Raw genomic sequence first — 23744 nt, forward strand, 5'->3', positions numbered from 1 at the left:
CCAGTCCTTATAAGAACTTTTGTGGAACAAGCAGGTTGTGTGTTAGTGATTAGCAGACTGTACGTCAGTCCCTATACCGCTGAAGGACTGCTGCAGTATAGGTGAGCGGTCAGCAGTGGTGCACGTCAACCCTATCTATTGTGGACCGATAGCGGTCCTTACAGAACAGCAGACTGTACCGCACTCAAGCCTATGTACCGTAGCACCCTATACCAAGTTACCAGTCCTTATAAGAACTTTTGTGGACCAAGCAGGTTGTGTATTAGTGTTTAGCAGACTGTACGTCAGTCCCTATACCGCTGAAGGACTGCTGCAGTATAGGGCAGCGGTCAGCAGTGGTGCACGTCAACCCTATCTATTGTGGACCGATAGCGGTCCTTACAGAACAGCAGACTGTACCGCACTCAAGCCTATGTACCGTAGCACCCTATACCAAGTTACCAGTCCTTATAAGAACTTTTGTGGACCAAGCAGGTTGTGTGTTAGTGTTTAGCAGACTGTACGTCAGTCCCTATACCGCTGAAGGACTGCTGCAGTATAGGGCAGCGGTCAGCAGTGGTGCACGTCAACCCTATCTATTGTGGACCGATAGCGGTCCTTACAGAACAGCAGACTGTACCGCACTCAAGCCTATGTACCGTAGCACCCTATACCAAGTTACCAGTCCTTATAAGAACTTTTGTGGAACAAGCAGGTTGTGTGTTAGTGATTAGCAGACTGTACGTCAGTCCCTATACCGCTGAAGGACTGCTGCAGTATAGGTGAGCGGTCAGCAGTGGTGCACGTCAACCCTATCTATTGTGGACCGATAGCGGTCCTTACAGAACAGCAGACTGTACCGCACTCAAGCCTATGTACCGTAGCACCCTATACCAAGTTACCAGTCCTTATAAGAACTTTTGTGGACCAAGCAGGTTGTGTATTAGTGTTTAGCAGACTGTACGTCAGTCCCTATACCGCTGAAGGACTGCTGCAGTATAGGGCAGCGGTCAGCAGTGGTGCACGTCAACCCTATCTATTGTGGACCGATAGCGGTCCTTACAGAACAGCAGACTGTACCGCACTCAAGCCTATGTACCGTAGCACCCTATACCAAGTTACCAGTCCTTATAAGAACTTTTGTGGACCAAGCAGGTTGTGTATTAGTGTTTAGCAGACTGTACGTCAGTCCCTATACCGCTGAAGGACTGCTGCAGTATAGGGCAGCGGTCAGCAGTGGTGCACGTCAACCCTATCTATTGTGGACCGATAGCGGTCCTTACAGAACAGCAGACTGTACCGCACTCAAGCCTATGTACCGTAGCACCCTATACCAAGTTACCAGTCCTTATAAGAACTTTTGTGGAACAAGCAGGTTGTGTGTTAGTGATTAGCAGACTGTACGTCAGTCCCTATACCGCTGAAGGACTGCTGCAGTATAGGTGAGCGGTCAGCAGTGGTGCACGTCAACCCTATCTATTGTGGACCGATAGCGGTCCTTACAGAACAGCAGACTGTACCGCACTCAAGCCTATGTACCGTAGCACCCTATACCAAGTTACCAGTCCTTATAAGAACTTTTGTGGACCAAGCAGGTTGTGTATTAGTGTTTAGCAGACTGTACGTCAGTCCCTATACCGCTGAAGGACTGCTGCAGTATAGGGCAGCGGTCAGCAGTGGTGCACGTCAACCCTATCTATTGTGGACCGATAGCGGTCCTTACAGAACAGCAGACTGTACCGCACTCAAGCCTATGTACCGTAGCACCCTATACCAAGTTACCAGTCCTTATAAGAACTTTTGTGGACCAAGCAGGTTGTGTATTAGTGTTTAGCAGACTGTACGTCAGTCCCTATACCGCTGAAGGACTGCTGCAGTATAGGGCAGCGGTCAGCAGTGGTGCACGTCAACCCTATCTATTGTGGACCGATAGCGGTCCTTACAGAACAGCAGACTGTACCGCACTCAAGCCTATGTACCGTAGCACCCTATACCAAGTTACCAGTCCTTATAAGAACTTTTGTGGAACAAGCAGGTTGTGTGTTAGTGATTAGCAGACTGTACGTCAGTCCCTATACCGCTGAAGGACTGCTGCAGTATAGGTGAGCGGTCAGCAGTGGTGCACGTCAACCCTATCTATTGTGGACCGATAGCGGTCCTTACAGAACAGCAGACTGTACCGCACTCAAGCCTATGTACCGTAGCACCCTATACCAAGTTACCAGTCCTTATAAGAACTTTTGTGGACCAAGCAGGTTGTGTATTAGTGTTTAGCAGACTGTACGTCAGTCCCTATACCGCTGAAGGACTGCTGCAGTATAGGGCAGCGGTCAGCAGTGGTGCACGTCAACCCTATCTATTGTGGACCGATAGCGGTCCTTACAGAACAGCAGACTGTACCGCACTCAAGCCTATGTACCGTAGCACCCTATACCAAGTTACCAGTCCTTATAAGAACTTTTGTGGAACAAGCAGGTTGTGTGTTAGTGATTAGCAGACTGTACGTCAGTCCCTATACCGCTGAAGGACTGCTGCAGTATAGGTGAGCGGTCAGCAGTGGTGCACGTCAACCCTATCTATTGTGGACCGATAGCGGTCCTTACAGAACAGCAGACTGTACCGCACTCAAGCCTATGTACCGTAGCACCCTATACCAAGTTACCAGTCCTTATAAGAACTTTTGTGGACCAAGCAGGTTGTGTATTAGTGTTTAGCAGACTGTACGTCAGTCCCTATACCGCTGAAGGACTGCTGCAGTATAGGGCAGCGGTCAGCAGTGGTGCACGTCAACCCTATCTATTGTGGACCGATAGCGGTCCTTACAGAACAGCAGACTGTACCGCACTCAAGCCTATGTACCGTAGCACCCTATACCAAGTTACCAGTCCTTATAAGAACTTTTGTGGACCAAGCAGGTTGTGTGTTAGTGTTTAGCAGACTGTACGTCAGTCCCTATACCGCTGAAGGACTGCTGCAGTATAGGGCAGCGGTCAGCAGTGGTGCACGTCAACCCTATCTATTGTGGACCGATAGCGGTCCTTACAGAACAGCAGACTGTACCGCACTCAAGCCTATGTACCGTAGCACCCTATACCAAGTTACCAGTCCTTATAAGAACTTTTGTGGAACAAGCAGGTTGTGTGTTAGTGATTAGCAGACTGTACGTCAGTCCCTATACCGCTGAAGGACTGCTGCAGTATAGGTGAGCGGTCAGCAGTGGTGCACGTCAACCCTATCTATTGTGGACCGATAGCGGTCCTTACAGAACAGCAGACTGTACCGCACTCAAGCCTATGTACCGTAGCACCCTATACCAAGTTACCAGTCCTTATAAGAACTTTTGTGGACCAAGCAGGTTGTGTATTAGTGTTTAGCAGACTGTACGTCAGTCCCTATACCGCTGAAGGACTGCTGCAGTATAGGGCAGCGGTCAGCAGTGGTGCACGTCAACCCTATCTATTGTGGACCGATAGCGGTCCTTACAGAACAGCAGACTGTACCGCACTCAAGCCTATGTACCGTAGCACCCTATACCAAGTTACCAGTCCTTATAAGAACTTTTGTGGACCAAGCAGGTTGTGTATTAGTGTTTAGCAGACTGTACGTCAGTCCCTATACCGCTGAAGGACTGCTGCAGTATAGGGCAGCGGTCAGCAGTGGTGCACGTCAACCCTATCTATTGTGGACCGATAGCGGTCCTTACAGAACAGCAGACTGTACCGCACTCAAGCCTATGTACCGTAGCACCCTATACCAAGTTACCAGTCCTTATAAGAACTTTTGTGGAACAAGCAGGTTGTGTGTTAGTGATTAGCAGACTGTACGTCAGTCCCTATACCGCTGAAGGACTGCTGCAGTATAGGGCAGCGGTCAGCAGTGGTGCACGTCAACCCTATCTATTGTGGACCGATAGCGGTCCTTACAGAACAGCAGACTGTACCGCACTCAAGCCTATGTACCGTAGCACCCTATACCAAGTTACCAGTCCTTATAAGAACTTTTGTGGAACAAGTGAGTTGTGAATGTTTAGCAGACTGCAGCAGAAGGGCAGCAGTCAAGTATAATATCCTTTCTATATTTGGAAGAAAGAATATTATACATGTACAAGCCTATTACTGTACCACTGATACCAGTCCTGAAAAGAACCTTTGTGGAACTAATAATAACAGCAAGTCTTTAAAATTACCCTCACTGCCTGACAACACTGCTTCCTTCCTGTCCCTATACAAATTGGCAAAAAAAGAGAACGATTAGTGGTTACTGGAACAGCTCTTTTGTGGACCTTGATAGTAACAGCTAATGATGATGATGATGATGATGATGATGAAAGACTAATCTGGCTGTCCCTGTAGCATACACCGTCCTTTCCCTTTCTCTAAACTAACAAAAGACACTCAGGCTGCTGCAAGAATCAGCAGCACAGCAAACCTATCAACACCTAACACCTATACCAGTCCTGAAAAGAACTTTTGTGTACCAAATAGCTAGTGGTTTATCTCTCCCTACTCCACACAGGAACCTGTCCCTATCTTAACAGAAGAAAGAATGTAAAATGGCCACCGGATCGGGTGTATTTATAGGTTAGGGGGAATGTACAAGTGTCCATGTGCTGTCATGTCTCAATTGGCTGTCCTGTATCACATGATAAACGTGTCACCAAAGGTTAAAGTTCTTGTATACATTAAACACGTAAGTCCGCCGCGGCGAACGACGGAAAAAGGCGTTCGAACGTGCGGACCGCGAATGTCGGAAATTCGCCGCGAAACGACCGCCGGGCGAACCGTTCGGCCATCACTAATGACCGCGCAATTGTCACTGAAAGCGATAGAGCGCTGAAAGCTGAAAATTGGGCTGGGAAGGAAGGGGGTGAAAGTGCCCTGTATTGTAGTGGTTAAAGGGGTTGTAAATCCTCCCCCACAACTTTGTCCCATGTAAATGGGCATAAAAAAACCCTAATGAACATGGCTTGTAGATATCTCCTTATTGTTGTAATCCTTGTTGTTCTGTAGAATGAAGTCACTGAGCATGCCCAGATCTCCCCTGATTTAAGGCACACTCTCTGTCTTATCTATTTGTTATCAGGACTTCCTACTGCACAATACTGAACTCTGCTAATCACTCAGAGCTTCCTCCTACACACCATGTGACATGACAGACAGTCTAAACTGATGACGTACAATGGCATGCGGCGGTCGTTAAGTGGTTAAATGCACTTGTGAAGTGCCGCTGCCAAATCGCATTGCAGGCGTTTCGGCGGTGGTGCCCATTCATTTCAATGGGCAAGAGTGGTGGAGGAGCGGTATACACCGCTCCAAAGATGCTGCTTGCAGAACTTTTTTTTACGTCCTGCCAGCGCATCGCCTCAGTGTGAAAGCACTTGGGGCTTCCACACAGACTGCAGTGGAGCTGTTTTGCAGGCACTTTACAGGTGCTATTTTTAGCCCAAAAGTGCCTGAAAAACGTCCCAGTGGGAAAGGTGTCTAACTGTTAGATTTTATGAGATGAAGGGGAAAAAAAAAAATCGGCCTAACATATCGGCCCAAAAAAATCGGCATCATATATCTAAATATAATTTATATTCTAAATATCGGCATCGGCCAGAGAAAAACCCATATCGGTCAACATCTAAATTCTACCTTATTTCTCTGTAGCCGTATATTGTCTTTGAAACACCCTTTTCTGTAAATATTTTATTTGCACCAATTTTGACCTTTTCATTATTAAAACCTTATTTTGAAAAGTGTTAACCTTGTCCCTAAGCTCTTATTGCAAGCTAACCAAGAACCTGTCTCTGAGAGAGTGCTGCTGTATAGGATAAACTCTCTGAGCCTACGTGTGTGTGTGTGTGTGTGTGTGTGTGTTAGTTAGACGATTATTCTAAAATCAGAATTGGTATTGCTAAAATTACGAGTCACCACCGGCTTGGTCTAAAAGAGGAGGTGGTGGCAGTTAAAGGGTTAATTAGCCCAGTGACAATTGCTCTGTCTGCTGGCACCTAGATTGTGGTCCTGCAAGCTGGAAAATCTTTGTGCCGGGTACAGCTGAGAGTGGCATTGTTGCGTTGGTGACAGTGTGGTGTGAGATTAACTTGTCCTTCATCATGAGCTAGTGAGGAGGTCAGGGATCTGACACCTGCTTTCGTCACAGTGGTCTTGGCCTAGGGAAAGCTTAAATTGGTGGTCAGGGGTTTGAATATCGTTAGGTCTATGGAATGAGTCCCATTGTAGATAGGAAATGTTGAGCAAACTGTGTGGGGTAATTTTAATTGATGCTGAGGGAGTGATGGAAGTTTTGGATTGCTGAGTGAGAGAGGCCATAAATGCCTATATATTATATAGTAGAATGCATGAAGGACCAGCTGAGCGGTCAAAAGATATTTTTTAGGTTTTTTTTAGAGTTTAATGTTCCTTTTGCAGTTCACCTTCTCAATAAGATCAGTGGTAAATCTTGTGTTCTCCCTAGCCTGTCTGTCAGAAAAAATCCTGTTTAGTCTACTAAGGAGTGTAGGAAGAAAGGAGACTTCAAAGTCGCGTGATTTTGCCGCAATTTCAATGCGATTTCAGGGAATGCATGGGTAAACTTGAGGTCTATGGACCTCAACTCGCATCGAAGTTGAACCAAAGTAGTGCAGGAACTACTTTGAAGTTGGTGCGACTTGAAGTCGCACAGATAATAATGGTACTCATTGGAAATCATGAGGTACTACTTGTCATGCGACTTTGCAGTCCCAAGGTGCAGGACAAGTCACACAAGTGTGAAAAGGGCCTTAGATGTTTAAGACAGGGCTCGACAAACCCCGGTCGCCAGGTCGCATTTGCGCCTAGATTTCGTGTCCTGGCGACTGGGGCAACGCTGCTGGGGTATCCTGTCCCCATTTGGACCCCGAACTCCGCCGCGCAATTCCATCGGGCTGCGCCGGCCATTAATTGAGGCCGCTGCTTTGCGGCCTTCTAAAATCTTTCGGTAGTCTGGCGTCATCTTGTGGTGGATGTAGAAATTACACCCTATTCCAATAATGCTAATTCCTAATGGAGTGAAGCTCCCCTGCCTGTTTTTCACTGCCCAACGGTGAGTGTGGTGGCTGGTAAATGGCTTCTCATTATATTATATATATATTATTAAATTTATAAATTTATTTATTAATTTAATTATATATATATATATATATATATATATATATATATATATATATATAATTTTTTTTTTTTTTTTTTTTTTTTTTTTTTTGTAAAAAGTAAAAAAAAAAAATTATTTTAATTAAGGAAAAAAAAAATATTATTTGTAATCCTCCCTGCTTCACCCCTTTCACAAGGGCTGTCTGATCAGGTTCACCTGTCAGTTTTTCAGGCGGACCTGATCGAACCCTTAGCAGGGAAATGGCAGTAAGACTGCTTTCACACCACACCGCTGATAGCGGCGGCGGTAAAACGCCGCTATGTTTAGCGCCGTTTTACCGCCGGATTTGCGGCGCATTTCGGCCGCTAGCGGGGCGCTTTTACCCCCCGCTAGCGGCCGCGAAAGGGTTAAAACCGCCGGCAATACGCCGCAATAGCGGCGTTTTGCCGGCGGCATTACAGCGCTGCCCCATTGATTTCAATGGGCAGCAGCGGTGGAGGAGCGGTAAACACACCACTCCTTCACCGCTCCAAAGAAGCTGCTGGCAGGACTTTTTTCTGACGTCCTGCCAGCGCACCGCTGTAGTGTGAAAGCCCTCGGGGCTTTCACACTACAGACAATGGTGCAGCTTCTTTAGGGCGTTTTTCAGGCGCTATTTCTAACGCTATAGCGCCTGAAAAACGCCCTGGTGTGAAAGGGGTCTTAATGAGCGGGAATATGTCGGAAATAATAGTCACATTCTTTTGTTAACCACTTTGTGCCCGCGCTATAGACGAAAGATGTCTACAGCGCGGACACCAATTGCCGGGAGGGCGTCCCTGGACATCCTCCTGTTTACTTCCCCTCTGCACGCCGCCATGGGCGAGCATCGGGGAAGTTCTGTGTTGGCCGTGTCCCTTGGATACAGCCAATCACAGATCATGCTAAATGACCAATCACAGCGGCCATTTAGCACTCGAGCGGTGTGTCCAATGAGAGGTGATCTCATATGTGGGGGGCTGGGGGCTATCTTCCCCTCACTCGTCTCCATGTCAGGCCAGGGACAGGTCCAGATCGCCGTCACGGACCTGGCTCCTAACTTTTTTAGCTGGCTCCTAGATTCCAAGCAAATTTGTCAACCCCTGGTTTAAGAGGTATGGCCAAGCTTTTTTGGCTATACTTTTCTTCTGGGTCACAGAAGTGCACTTATTTCTGCACTGCTGTGACCCAGATTCAGCCGACAGCGGGCTTATGCTTGCTGTTGGCTGATGTCAGAGCCAGTCTCAGGCTTTGGAAGGATCCCAACTTTAAAGTCGGAATCCACCCAGATGCCTGACCAGCAGCTGACTCAGCCTCTGAGTGCGTATTGATGAGTATGTAAATAGTTTTTATACGTCCCACACTTTTCCTTTCAAAATCCGAATGTAACATCGTAATTGAGCAGAAGTTCATTCATATCAAAGTATTATTGCCAGGCTTGGGAAGAAAGTGGGGTCCCCCAGGGTTCTGTCCTGGGACCACTCCTATATAATTCATAAATGACCTGGAGGATGGGATAAACAGTTCAAGCTCTGTATTTTGATAAAGATACTAAGCAGGGCAGGATATGGAAACCTTGCAAGAAGATCTAAAAAAAAGGAATGACCGGCTCAGCAATGGCGTGCAATGCCAAACTACAAGGAGAGGTGTAGCGCTAAAAAACAAAACAAAAAAAAATTAAAAAGTTAGGTTGAAGACATTCGAAACAAAAGTCCTCTAATAGATAAATCTGAATAAGGCTCAATAGGAAAGCCACCCCCAGCACCCAAATCTACTGACTCTTATCAGTGTGTAGGGTATACACATTAAATGTATAGGCTATGGCCCCAACAATCCTCCTCCACAGATCAATCTCAATCTGATGATGCATTTTTTTATGATGAAACGTTGGGTGGGGTTAGGGACGTGTGAGGTAGGATGCTGACTGGGACAGGGCGGCCATTTTGTCAGTTTGGAAACTGGTAATTTCCACTTGCCTGATAGATCTTTTAAACATGTGAGTGTAATAGCTTCTTTTATTGAATAAATTGAATAATTGAATGCCTGCGCAATGAGCGGTCTTCTTTCTCGTATCTGTGCTGGATGCTGGAGTTTTGTTCATGGGATTCTTATTTATGGAGGAGGGCTTGGAGGTATTTTTGCTCTATTGAAAGAGGATTATTTTGACTCTGTGAAGTTGATCAATCTGTGGAGGAGGATTGTTGGGGCCATAGCCTATACATTTAATGTGTGTACCCTACACACTGATGGGAAGAGTCAGTAGTTTTGGGTGCTGGGTGGTGACTTTCCTATTGATCCTTATCCGGATTCATTTATTAGAGGACTTTTGTTTCTATCATCTTCAACCAATATAAAATTTAACTTTTGAATTTATTTTTTTTAAGCGCTACGCCTCTCCTTGTATTTTGTATCATTGCACCTAGCAATATAGTGTCAGCTGCTTTTTCTTTAAGTGTATACTACTTTTTAAGTGCAACATTTGTATTTTTAATGCAGTGCCAAGCTGCTGCAAGCAAAACAAGTAGAATATTGACATGCATTAAAAAGGGGATTAACTCCAGGGATAAAGCGATAATTCTCCCGTTCTACAAGACTCTGGTCCAGCCGCACCTAGAGTATGCTATCCAGTTCTGGGCACCAGTCCTCAGGAAGGATGTACTGGAAATGGAGTGAGTACAAAGAAGGGCAAAGCTAATAAATGGTCTGGAGGATATTCGTTATGAGGAAAGGTTACGAGCACTGAACTTATTCTCTCTGGAGAAGAGACGCTTGAGAGGGGATATGATTTCAATGTACAAATAGCGTACTGGTGACCCCACAATAGGGATAAAAAAAATTCTGTGAAAGGTAATTTAATATGACACGTGGCCATTTTACTAAAATTGGAAGAAAAGTGGTTTAACCTTATACTGCATAGAGGGTTCTTTACTGTAAGATCGGTTAGGATGTGGAATTCTCTTCCGCAGGCGGTGGTTTTAGCGGGGAGCATAGATAACTTCAAAAAACTATTAGATAGGCACCTGAATGACCAGAACATACAGGGATATACAATGTAATACTAACATAAAAACACAAAAAACACATATAGGTTGGACTTGTGTCTTTTTTTCAACCTCGCCTACTGTGTGTAACTAACTCTGTATGATGTGGGAACGGCATATTAAAGTTGCAGTCAGCTGAGCGTTAGTAGAAGTAGAATTTGCGGTTACAAATCACTTTTTTAAATACCAACAATTGGCTGAGGTGGAAAGCGTGACGTTTTCTGCCAGCGTCTCCACCTCGGCCAATCAAAGGAATTCTTGTGTTCATTGATAAAAATACAAGGCTTTTCCTTTATGGTAGAGAAGCCCTCAGCCTGACTCTCCAATCCCAGCAGCAAATGGGAACTCGCCCATACTGCTGCTGGAACACAACATTGCCTATTGTATGTAGCTAATGCTACTAAAGTAAATTGCCATACACACCGTGGCCACAATTGGTAATGGAAATAGTTTATATGGGCCAGCTTGGCATTGTTTTTCCTCTTAAAGTGGTTGTAAACTCTTTTGTGTAAAGATGGCTGCGGCCTGCACAGGGTACTGGAACATCCGTGACCACAGTACACGGCTGCTGACAGTGGCCGTTTACCACCTGATGGCTCCATCAAATGACAGAGCGATCACTTGTGAACAAACCGGCATCACGTCATGACGCCGGTTCATCCCTCCCCTCTCTGTACCGATCGGTACAGTGAGATGGGAGAGGGGGAGAGATGGCAGCAGCATTGTGGGCTGGATGTGAAGTGCCCACAGTGCTGCTCGGTGCCAATACTCTGCAGTACTCTGCCCATACTGTGTAATAATCTGCCAATACTCTGCAACACTGCAATGCTCTGCAATACTCTGCCAATACTCTGCAATAAATTTTAAAAGAAATAAATAATTTATTTTAAATTTTTTACCGAATTTTCAGTCTTTTTTGAAAAAAAAAAAAAAAAAACAGCGATTAAATGCCACCAAAAGAAAGCTCTATTTGTGTGAAAAAAGGGACAAAATTTAATTTGGTTACAGTGTTGCATGAGTAATTGTCATTCAAAGTGTGAGAGCCCCAAAATCTGAAAATTGGTCTGGTTAGGAAGGGGGTTTGTGTCCAGTGGTTAAGGAAGAAAATTTACAGTTTGGTCTTATGGTGGAGAAGTGTGTGTTTAAATGAGATATAAATGAGATATTAGATAAGTGCATCAGGGCCTGGTATTTTGCAACTGGGTACTTTTTTGGGCTCTATTCATGTTATGCAATAGTTTTATAGTAGATCTGCGGTAGTTTTGATAACTTTGGGCAGGTCCTTGATGATTCAAAGCAGAATGGGGACTCTGTAGGTGCAGTGCTTCTGCGGCCAGTGACTTACTGTAGATATACCAAAGAAAGCTAGTTCAAGTAATTCTAAAGGCAATTTTATTTTCATTAAAAAAGATGCCATACTTACCTGCTGTGTACAGTGGTATTGCACAGAGGGGCCCTGATCCTCTTCTGGCACTCCCCTTCCTGTTCAGAGTGCCCCCTCAGCACACAGTTTTCCGAGGGGGCACTCCGAACAAGAAAGGGGGTGCCAGAAGAGGATCAGGGCCCCTCTGTGCAATACCACCCATGCAGTGGTGCTGCCAAGCTGCGCTGTGTGTGTCCGTAGAGATACACAGTGCTGCTCAGCCATGCCTCCACTCCCTCCTCACAGGATTTGACTGACAGCAGAGGGAGCCATAGTGTTTAGGGACAGCTGGGGGGGGGGGGGGGGCGTTGAATAGTATTGGAGAGTTTTTTAACCTTCATGCAGGGAATGCTTATCAACGTATTATATGTTACACCCTAAATATAGTTGTAATGTGCAAAGGGGCTACAAGCCTTAAACTCTACATGTGTGGGCTATGGAGCCAGGATGGTTTCTAAGCTTGTTTTCCTGAAGAAGGGTTTAGCCTTGAAAAGAATTGGTAAATTATTTGTATATGTATTTTCTAATAAACGTGATATATAACAATCTGTATGATGCTTCTCACCCACTGCTTCATCTATCTACATTTCTAGGGGGTTCAGCGGACCATAAATTCCTTTTTTAAACAGAGCACCCCTTTACAAGCGCTACCTCACACAGCCACACTGACGGCAATAAAACTTGACAAAAAAGTTCAACCATTTCTAGAATTTTAAAAATCGTTTTAGATTTAAAAGGGAAGCTATGGTTTGGCACCCAAGACAATCTATTACATTTCTTGGAAACACAAATGTAAAGGATTAGATGCTGTCTGTGAATCAGACGTCTCAAAGCCCATGATTCAAATAATAGCTCTGCTGCAGATGCACCACTATACAGTCATTTCCACTAAAATACACCATTCCAGCCATACCTAATCAAGATCGGTACTGTGAGAGGTCTAGAAGAAATGTAACAATTCTACTTGTACATTTTGCTGTCTGCAATAAAGACTGATGTGTTCATGCTGTCCCTACCTGACTTCCTAGACACAAGTGTGCTATTTTGTGCATGACCATTGGGTGACACTATATCCATTGTAAGCTTAATTTGAAATATGAGCTGAAACGTAATCTTTGAAAGCATTTAGAGGCAGGCGAGCCCTATATTCCATTTTTTCAGCTTTTACTGAGTATTTTTGCATATAAATGTGATTTTTGAATAATCTTAATCATGTGTGCTCTGCAAATTGAAGACCGTTTGCTAGGCGTTCTTTAATCTTTCCGCGTTTTTTTTTTTTTTTTTTTATCAACTTTACCCAACTTCAGTTTTTTACAAATGTAACGGTTTTATTAGTTCTCTAAAAATCCATGCATAGGGTAATATATGGAGACAAGAAGATGGACGCTGTATAGGTGGACAGCACATTTTGTATTGATCTTTAAATGGCACTTTTTTAAATAGGTTCTTGCATACCATAATAATTGCTTCATACAGTGTCTAAAGAACAAAGCAAAGGGGTTCTTGCTATTTTTTTTTTCAGGGCTTGCCAGATAAAATTAGTAAATCTGTCATAAGAGGAAATAAATGTGGCATTCTTGACATCGGTTTCTGAAAATGCTAGTTGCCCGGCTGCCATGCTGGCTCTCTTAATTCAGTACTTTTGATACTGTACCAGTAATTGAACAAGGGCTTCTGACGTTGTTCAGTGTATGTTAACATATTGTGGTGAAAGGACAAATGGCAACTCGCATTGTCTTTTTTACCACAATAAATCTGTTAACATAATACACTCAGATTACGTACTTCTGTTCTGTTCTTCTCTGTTTGCCTAGAGATACTTCTGTCGCTTCAGAGGTGCTGCATCTGGTGCATTGAAATCAGCAGGAAGTCCTGAACGCTTCAATTGGACCCATGAACTTTTTGCTGTTCTGCATAGATCTTTTATGTACACACAACACTTATTGTGCCACATACCCCAATACTACTGTGACATTTTTCAGTCTGCTGACTGGCATACTTTTTTTTTTTTTTTTGGGTGTGTGACTGGTATTCTTGGAATGTCAGCAGCGCCAGCCTTTGTATCTTCTCATTAGGCTGCAAATTACAACTGTGTAATCTAAAATGAAGGGCTGTCAGGGCCCTTTCACACTGATGTGCTTTTTGACTTGCAATGGAAGTTGTGTTTTTTTGGCATGGTTTTGAAAAACTGCACCAAGGAAGCGGCATGCAAAAGCACCTGCAGTGTGAATATTTTACATAGGATTTGTAGGGGGGAAAGCCTTTATGTGCTTTTGTCACCCTGGAAAAGCATAGAAAAAAGCGCACCAGTGTTAAAGGGGCCTTGGTGTGACGGCTCAGTGCTACCCTTCAATAATTTATGATTTAAAAGATAAGTTCAGCTTTTCACCAAGAAAAAAATTGCACTTTTTTTGCAGGTAACATGTTATGAAGAAAGGTGAACGTTTCCTGTAGCTTAATCCTTTTGTGTAAATTACATTTTGTTTTTATTATTATTAATAATAATAATTATCCCTAAATAGTTATTTAACACTTTTATCTCCTTCAAAATGCATGGCTCAAATCGCACTGCACAGACATCACATAGGATGTGCACAGGAATGCAATGCAATTCCTGTGAAAATCACATATGGTGTTCCACACGCACTAGTGGCTAAATGCCTTTTGTTTAGCTTACTGCATAAAACACCCTCCCCCCCCCCCCCCCCCATCTGGGTAGAGAGCTATTTTATTAGCATGTATGACTATAGATTTAGCGTTCACACACATCAATATATTTAGGTATGGTGTTTTCTCTGCTTTCCATGGTTGGGGAAGGGAGCTGCATGTGCCATGTACAACCTACCATATAAGTCTGTGGCTGTATAGTCTTGTAAACAATGATGCTTCTTTGCATCTGTGTTTGCCCACACATGCACATCTGACATAATTCCCAAACATGAATATTTTGTGTTTGGGGAAAATGCCAGACGTGAATGCATTGATAAATGCCATTTCAAAGTAGCATTGGCGTTGTATAGATAAGAGTACAGCTGAATACAGCCATTCGCTTGTATGGCAGGCTGTACATGACACATGCAGCTCCCGAGGCATGGGAAATCATAAACTAGGCCCAAAAATGCATACGTGTGTTTGTATGCATGAACCCTAATGAGATGACTACCAGCAAATGGTTATATTCATAAGAGCCTGAGTAGCTTAGCCATAAAGTGTTCTGTGATAGTGTTTTTTTTTTTTTTGCTTTGAACAAGTAATCAGAACCCACGGTGCCAACTATTTTCGGGATATGGGCTGTTCTCCCTTTAGAATATATATATGTGTGTGTGTGTGTGTGTGTGTGTGTGTGTGTGTGTGTGTGTATATGTATGTATGTATGTATGTATGTATGTGTATATATATTGTGGCAGCACGCAGGTAAAATCACCTGGTTGTATTCAGGATGGGAAATATGTGTGTCCTAGATTCAGGCTTTATGCAGACTTTTACAATTAGAGGGGAAGAGTTAATGAGCCCAGCTGAAGTAAGTGGGCTCATTAAGACCTCTACAAAAAACCCCAGCATGCATAGGGAGATGCTCCATCCTGGAACCAGTTTTGTGTGTATAGACTGGGGAGTCTGAGATCTGTTCTGTGCGGTGAGTTAACGCCTGTGTGGCAAACCCCTACAATAGAGACAGGGACTGGGGCAGCACAAGGCTGCACCCAGTTGTTAGACAGGGAGTCTACGTGTGTAGTTAGAGGTCAAGCTGACCAGGATTTATTTTCTTGTTTTATTTTGTTTGGCTGTTATATGTATCACTGCATGTAGCCTAAATAAACCGGACCTTTTGTTTTTTGCACCTACACCGCTGTCTGCTGTGCCTGACTTTGTGTTGTGAACCCATCCAGGGGGTCACACACACCCGCTACCGAGCGAACCCCCTCACAATATATATATGTATGTATGTATGTATGTATGTATGTGTGTGTGTATATATATATATATATATGTGTGTGTGTGTATATATATATTATATAAAAATTTGGTGTACATATTGATTGCGAACAATTGTTTTTCACTGTTGCCCTACATACTACCTGATTAGCGCAAGGTAAAGTGGGCTGCTTTGCCTGCGTAATTTGCATAGTTTACGGCCTACATTTGTTTGTTTTTATGCTTTACATGATGTGTAATGCTTTTTACAAATTGTTAGAGCAGTTCATTAAATATTTACACACCTTAGAAACCTTGGATTTTTTAAATATTTATAAGGACATCTACAAATATGTCTGTTTTAAATATTATTGTAATAAAAGCAAACAGCCAAAAATAAATAGAAATGTATTAAAAGGAAAATTAGTTTTAATGAGCCAGTAAGATATAGGAATAATGCATATTACCGCAACCTTGTGCGCAAATGAGGTTTGTAGGGAACGTATAGGGGTTGATTTACTAAAACTGGAGAGTGCAAAATCTGCTTCTAAATTCAGCCTGTTCAATTAAGCTTTGACAAAAAAAAAAAAAAACTGGAAGCTAATTGTCTACCATGCAGAGTTGCACTAGATTTTTACACTCTGTTTCTTAGTAAATAAACCCCAGTATGTATTTTCAGCAAACTCGTATTTAGGCTACTATCACACTGAGGCGCTTTAAAGGTGTTTTGGCGCAAAAAATAGCGCCTGTTACTCCAGTGCGAAAGCCTGAGTGTTTTCACACTGGGGCGGTGCGCTTGCGGGACCCAAAAAACAAGTCCTACAAGCAGCATCTTTGGGGCGTTTCAGGAGCAATTAATACACTGCTCCTAAAACACCCCTGCCCATTGAAATGAATGGGCACCGCTTTGGCGTTTTTTGAGGGCTATTAACCCCTTCAGCCACTAGCGTGGGTTAAAAGCACCCCGCTAGAGGCCGAAAAGCATAGCTAAAACGATGGTAGCTGATAGTACAGTGGTTCCCCCTGAGCTGACTATCGGATGTTAGAACATAATAGCACAGCAGGGGAAATTTCTGTAACGACAGCTGAACGGCTGGCTTCTGTTGGACCAGCTGCAGTACATATAGGCCGCATGTCAGCCAGTTTTTATTGAACCGACCAATGCCACCCCGACATTTGGCCCGTGTGTGCTAGGCTTTAGGCTAAAGTTTCCTTTACCAAAGTCAAACCTAAACACTTTCATAGTTACATAGTAGGTGAAGTTGAAAAAAGACACAAGTCCATCAAGTCCAACCTATGTGTGTGATTATATGTCAGTATTATGCCACGTACACACGAGCGGATTGTATGGCGTACTTAGTCCGTCGAAACACATTTCAGCAGACAATCCGCTCGTGTGTGGGCTTCAGCTGACTTTTTCAGCGTGCAGTCCGGAGTACTAAGAATTTCGGTTTTTCCGAAATTCTGTCCGTCGTACTTTGGTTTCAGTGGACAATACGGTCGTCAGTATGCTAGTCGGACGGACTAAGAATGACGCATGCCCAGAAAGGATTTACAGGGCTTTGCTGTGTCTTGGACTTCCTATTTCTAGTCCTGTCGTACGTGCTGTACACGTCATCGCGCAAGCTTTCGTCGGACTGTTTGGGTATCCGTGTGTGGTCAAGTCCGTTCAGTGGAAAGTACGACGGACTGTCCGTCGGATTGTATGACGGACTAAGTACGCCATACAATCCGCTCGTGTGTACGCGGCATTACATTTTATATCCCTGTATATTGTGGTCATTCAGGTGCTTATCTAATCATTTTTTGAAACTATAAATGCTTCCTGCTGAGGCCACCGCCTGTGGAAGGGAATTCCACATCCTTGCTGCTCTTACAGTAAAGAACCCTCTACGTAGTTTAAGGTTAAACCTCTTTTCTTCTAATCTTAATCTTAACGTATCTTTTTAAACTCCCTTCTGCAAAGAACTTTTATCCTAGAGTCCATTCACACAGGAGCAACTTTGGATCCGACTTGAAGTCGCCCCAAGTTGCCTCAAGTCGCGCAACATGATAAAATCAATGTAAGTGAATGAGAGCCGTCTTAATGTACACTACTGAAGTTGCTCCGACTTCAGAAAAGGTTCCTGTACTACTTCAATCCGACTTCTAGGCAACTTGTACCCATTGATTTCAATAGAAGTTGCCTCCAAGTCTGATCCCCTGTCTTAACTGAAGCAACTTTCCAGGAAGTAAAAATTGTTTTCTAGGCAAACCCCTCCCTCCCACAGAGCTGATTATTATGTGATTGGCCACTGGTAAAGTCCCCTGTCCTGGAAGCAACTTCAAGTTGCCTTGTAAGTTGCCTCAAGTCGTGCTGTGATTCATACTCAAGTCGTGTCCAAGTTGCCTCCCAAAGTCTCGCTCAAAGTCGTGTTGCCCCTGTGTGAATGGAGGGCCGGTTCACACTGCAGGCGCGGCGAGGCGTCTCCGACTTGCCTCGCCGCGACCTGCGGCGAGCTCAGCGGCGACTTGCAGAGGACTTCTGTATAGAAGTCAATGCAAGTCGCCCCCGAAGTCGCCCAGAAGTAGTACAGGAACCTTTTTTCTGAGTCGGAGCGACTCGAGTCGCTCCTCTCAGAACGGTTCCATTGTACAGAACGGGGGCGACTTGCGGGAGCGAGGCGAGGCGAGTCGTGTCGCCTCGCATCGCCCGCTGTGTGAACCGGCCCTTATTGTGGGGTCACCAGTATGGTATTTGAAATCATCTCTCTCAAGCGTCTCTTCTCCAGAGAGAATAAGTTCAGTGCTTGCAACCTTTCCTCATAACTAACATGTCAAAATCCTATTCCTGAAAATCTTACTTGCACTCTGTTCAATATATTGCAGTTGAGCCCTGATTTCAAAATATGCATACCTGGAGCTGTTTTTCCAGCTGTAGACGTGATCAGACATTGTAGTTTAATCCCGGGCACTGAACTATAAGGAGCATAGCAGGCAATAAATTCCCCTCTGCATGTTATATTAGGACTGCTGTAACAGGGGGAGGGGAAGGGAGAGATGGGTAACTTGCCCTTTTCACTTCTTTGTGCTCCTTCTATCTGTCTTGTATTATATGAGGGGCAGCAATCAGACTGGGAGTTTGTCTCAGCCCCAGGTGGCCCAAAGGTAGATCATTTTGTTCTGTTTTTTTGAATGGGGAGTGACTTTTTCATAATTGATCAGCTTATACACTTGCAGAGCTCTAATGAAGAAAGCTTCAAGGTCTGTATCCCTTTTTAGAAATGATTAAAGTGATTATTAAGCTTGGCATAGAATGTATTCGGGTAAAAAAAAAAAAAAGCTTCTGCCTTTTTAACCACTTTAGTCCTTTTCAACATTTCACCAAAAACAAAATATTTGTTTTGCAGAGGATGCCCAAAATCTGACTTGTATCTTAGTGTAGACTTCTGAGAAAATCAGTGAGCTGATCACACAAGCCGGAAATTACATCTCTGGAGGTGTTTCTACATCAACAGTGTACAAGAACGCCTCCTCCAGGCTGCCATATTGCATTGCAATTTACAGAAAATTACAGTGGCTGCAGGTTGGAAAGGAAAGGTTATTTTTAATAACCCTAAATTACAATAAGACCTGTGTCGTGTGTGTGTGTGTGTGTGTGTGTGTGTATGTGTATGTGTATATATATATATATATATGTATGTATATGTGTGTGTGTGTATGTATGTATGTATGTATATATATATATATATATATATATATATATATATATATATATATATTGGTCCATTGCTGGATGTGTGCGAAAAGGTCCACTACTGGATATTGTACCTGCTGGGTGAGCTTAACCACATAAAGACTAGCTCTGATTGGAGCCATGAACTGTTACCTGTAAACCTGTGTGATGCTGAAGTATACCTGTCTGCACAACTGTCTTAGCTTATGTTTATTTTGCTGAATAAAGCCACTTTATTTTATGGGACTGTCTTTGAGCCAGCTGTTCACCCCTCTGATCCCCTACAATATATGTATGTACATACTATTGGCTGTATTTGATCCTAAATTATACATTTGGCAAACTCACTCAAACGCACACAACTAAAAAAAGACACACATTTTAACAAGTTCTCCCCCCCTAAAATTGTCACTTTTAGAATTTACCTAATTTTGTTTCCATCTTTGTATTGGTAATCTGGTGATAACTGTCAATGTCCCTATGCCTTGTATGTGCTTATCAGCCTTGCAGATTTGCTTCCATTTTTCATATGTGAACCAATTCCAAAACTTTCAGTCTTATTGCCTGTTATGTCTTTCTCTAGTATCCAACACCTTTAGAGAAACATGTTACATCTGTCAAAACTGTGGACGAACAATCAGGTAAGCAAGCATCTAAACCATGTTTTGTTACAAAAAAAAAAAAAAAAAACGAAGACTGCAAGTGTAGCTGCTGTCTATATAGCAGCCTAAAAATGCTTAGGTTTAAATTACAACTGTAATTCTAAAAGTAAATAGATTATTGTTATATCATTAAAGTGTTAACCCCCCCCCCCCCCGAAAAATAAATAAATAGATTTCCTGGTCTCTTAAAAGAGATTAAACAGCACAGTGCTTGTGCTGTGTAATATGCCCCCCTTCTAAATTGTGTGTGTGTGTGTGTGTGTGTGTGTGTGTGTGTGTGTGTGTGTAAAAAAAAAAAAACACCCCTGCCTGAACCTGCCACATCCTGTATCCCCTCTGTACTGACCACAAAAATAAGGGCTGCTGAGCCCTGCTCTCGGCTCTCCTCTCTCCCCCTCACACCTCCTCTCTGCCTGTCATCTCTGCATATGTTTGTCTCAGTCTCCGCCCCCTGCCACTGTTAGTAAACTAATTTTAATTGGTCCCTGCCAGCCCCTCTCTTTATAGCCTGGCATAGCCCGCTGCATTTTTATTTTTTTTTTTTAACGAGAATTGTAAATACTGATTTAGCGCGATCTTCAGGCCGGTCACGTGACTCTAGGCCGGTTTCCAGGGCTACTGTGGGAGAGGCTGAGGAGCCATGTGACATTAGCTGACATCAGAGAGGGATCAGGTCCTTCCTGCAGAAGCCACATATTGCCTGTATACAGTGGCCGCGTGTCATGTGACAGCCCTGAAGATCGTTCTAAATAGGTATTTAAAATGCTAGTTTTTAGAAAAGACTAATGCAGTGTGCTATGCCAGGCTCTAAGACCCCTTTCGCACTGGGCGTTTTTCAGGCGCATTAGCGTTAAAAAAAGCGCCTGAAAGAAGCCTCATCTGCAATCCCAATGTGAAAGCCCGAGTACTTTCACACTGAGACCCCTTTCACACTGGGGCGTTTTTCAGGAGCTTTAGCGTTAAAATAAGCGCCTGTAAAGTACCTGACAGAAGCCTCATCTGCAATCCCAATGTGAAAGCCCAAGGGCTTTCACACTGAGGCGCTGCACTGGCAGGTAGTAAAAAAAAAAAAGTCCTGCAAGCAGCTTCTTTGCAGTGCTTTTGGACCGGTGAATACACCGCTCCTAAAGCACCCCTTCCCATTGAAATAAATGGGAAGTGCCTGCAAAACACTTGAAAAGCGCCTGAAAAGTGCTTTTGGCAGCTGCGCTTTGTGGGCGCTTTTAACCCTTTATTTGGCCACAAGCGGGGGTTAAAAGCACCCCACTAGCACTCAGAAAACGCTGGTAAAGTGCCGCTAGTTTAAGCGGCGCTTTACAAGCATTTTTCGGGGTGCTGGCAGTGTGAATGTGCTCTTAAAGCACTTGGGCTTTCTCATTGGGATTGCAGATGAGGCTTCTTTCAAGCGCTTTACGGGTGCTTTTTTTAACGCTAAAGCGCCTGAAAAAACGCCCCAGTGGGAAAGGGGTCTGATGGAGGGTCTGGCAGTGTTTGTGTTATATGGGTGAACAAACACTTTTTAAAGTGATCGGTGAGGCGTTATTTTTATTAACTAATTTACATGCCATACTTACCTGCTCTTCTTCTGAGGTAGACACAGCGTGGCTCAGCCCCGCCCCTGCTCCTTTCACAGAATTTGATTGACAGCAGCAGGGGCCAATGGCTACAATGTGATGAGGTTGAGAGCATAAAGAGTTACACTCGTGCATAATTCTAGATCAGGTTCAGGTAAGGGGGGGGGGGGGGGGGGCTGTGGCATAGAATTTTTTTATTTTTTTACCTTAATGCATAGAATGCATTACAGTACAAATCCTTAAAGTGGATGTAAACCACTTCAGCCTCAAATGATACACTGAGATTAAACAAATCTCTCTACATAAGTTTTACATGCATATCTGCTGTCTTTCCCTTTCTATATTCTTTAGAATTCTTACATCATGTTAGTATTTTTACACTGAGGCCGCGTACACATGGGCGGACTGTTCGCCCAACTTAGTCCGCTGAACAGTGTTTCAGCGGACAATCTGCTCGTGTGTGGGCTTCAGCGGACAGTCTGACGAACAAAGTCTTACGAAATTTCCGTAAGACAGTCCGTCCAAACTTGGTTTCAGCGGACAGTCCGCTCGTGTGTAGGCTAGTTCGACAGACTAAGTTTGGCGCATGCTCAGGATTTACACGGCGAAGGTTGCATTGCAGTGTATTGGACGTCGAATTTCTCGTCCCGTCGTACGTGCCGTTCACGTCATCCCGCACGCTTTCAGCGGACTGTCTGCTCATCGTGTGTGGTCAAGTCCGTTCATGCAAATTTTGAACGGACTGTTTGTCGGATTGTCTGACGAACTAAGTTGGGCCAACAGTCTGCCCGTGTGTACGCGGCCTGAGTGTAGTCTTGGCTTACACTGGGAGATGGCAGACTGAAGGAAAGGCACACACCCCCTTCCACATAGGCAGATATTTTCAGAGCTGTGCTGTGAATAGACCAGCTCTCTGCTAATCTATTTACATCAACCTCCCTGACATAAACTTCAGGCTGCTTTTATCTCTTGGAGATCTTGTCAGAAGTTATGCTGATAACACAGAAACAAAACAGCAGAAACGCACAGGATTCAGTGCTTTGGAGACAGATGAGAAAACACTGCAGATATTTGTGCTTGGGTCAAATTTCATGAATCGGGTTTACATCCACTTTAAGCTGTGACAATGGGGTGAAGAGATTTGACCATATTACATAGAGTCAGCTTAGGTAAAGGTAGACTGCATTAGAGGCAAAAGAGAAGACCTTAAAGTTAACTTTTGTACTGAAAGTGTGTGTGTGTGTGTGTGTGTATATATATTATATACAGTTGGGTCCATATATATTTGGACAGAGGCACAATTTTAATTTTTTCAGGTATTTAACAAAACATTTCAAGCTATAGTTATATAATGGATAGGGGCTGAAAGTGCACACTCAGGTTTGAGGGTATGTACATCCAAATTGGAAGAAGAGTTTAGGAATTACAGCTCAAGGGGCCAAAAGTAATTTGACAATTGAATCGAAAGCTGTTTCATGGCCAGGTGTAGACTACTCCTTCATCAATTAAGCAGGTAAAAGGTCTGAAGTTGTTTCTAAAGCCTCATACACACGATCGAACTTTGTACAAACTTTCCCGTGGACTTTTGTACAAAGGGCGTTGGCCGTAAGTTTGTATTGCATACACAAGATCTGACTTTTTAGGCAACAAACACGAACGTAGTGACATTTCAACATACTGGTGACCTTCAAAAGAGGACGTTCAATTACTCCAGCGCCACCTTTGGTCAACTTCTGTATTGTTGTCTGATCTTTTGCATTGGTTCTGAGCATGCGTGTTTGTACTTTTGTACAAAAGTACAATGGTTTTGTGTACACACGATTGGACTTTGCTCCATCGGACTTATGTTGTCAAAAAGTTTGTCCGCTCGCACAGCCAACAAAAGTCAGATGAAAACCTAAAAAGTTTGTCCGATGGAGCGTACACACGGTCGGATGTTGCTCCAAAACGGCTAATTTGCATGTTTGTTGTCAAAAAGTCAGATCGTGTGTACGGGACTTAAGTGTGGTATTTGCATTTGGAATCTATTGCTGTGAACCTAGATCATGCATTCAAAGGAGCTGTGCATGCAAGTGAAACAGGATATTCTAAGGCTTCAAAAATGTACAATCCACCAGAGATATAGCAGCAGCATTAAGAGTGGTGAAATCAACAGTTTGGTACATTCTGAGGAAAGAAGAAAGCACTGATGAGCTCAGCAACATAAAAAGTCCTGGACATCCACAGAAGACAACAGTGGTGGATGATCACAGGATCCTGTGTATGGTAAAGAATAACCCATTCACAACACCCAGACAGGTGAAC

The 23744-nt window shown here is 43.7% G+C and overlaps 1 protein-coding gene across 1 annotated transcript in view; it reads left to right on the top strand.

Moving 5' to 3' along the window:
- The window catches only part of PRELID2 (PRELI domain containing 2), a 180910-nt gene that overhangs the window by 56628 nt on the left and 100538 nt on the right, over window positions 1-23744 (top strand). The window contains exon 2 of the mRNA XM_077473019.1: window positions 19788-19845. Within this exon, the coding sequence (XP_077329145.1) occupies window positions 19788-19845 (58 nt within the window). The remainder of the gene's footprint in view (window positions 1-19787; window positions 19846-23744) is intronic.

This window comes from Lithobates pipiens, unplaced genomic scaffold, assembly GCF_037356315.1.
Source record: "Lithobates pipiens isolate NorthernLeopardFrog02 unplaced genomic scaffold, aLitPip1_a1.2 Scaffold_8, whole genome shotgun sequence".
NCBI classification, from domain to species: domain Eukaryota; kingdom Metazoa; phylum Chordata; class Amphibia; order Anura; family Ranidae; genus Lithobates; species Lithobates pipiens.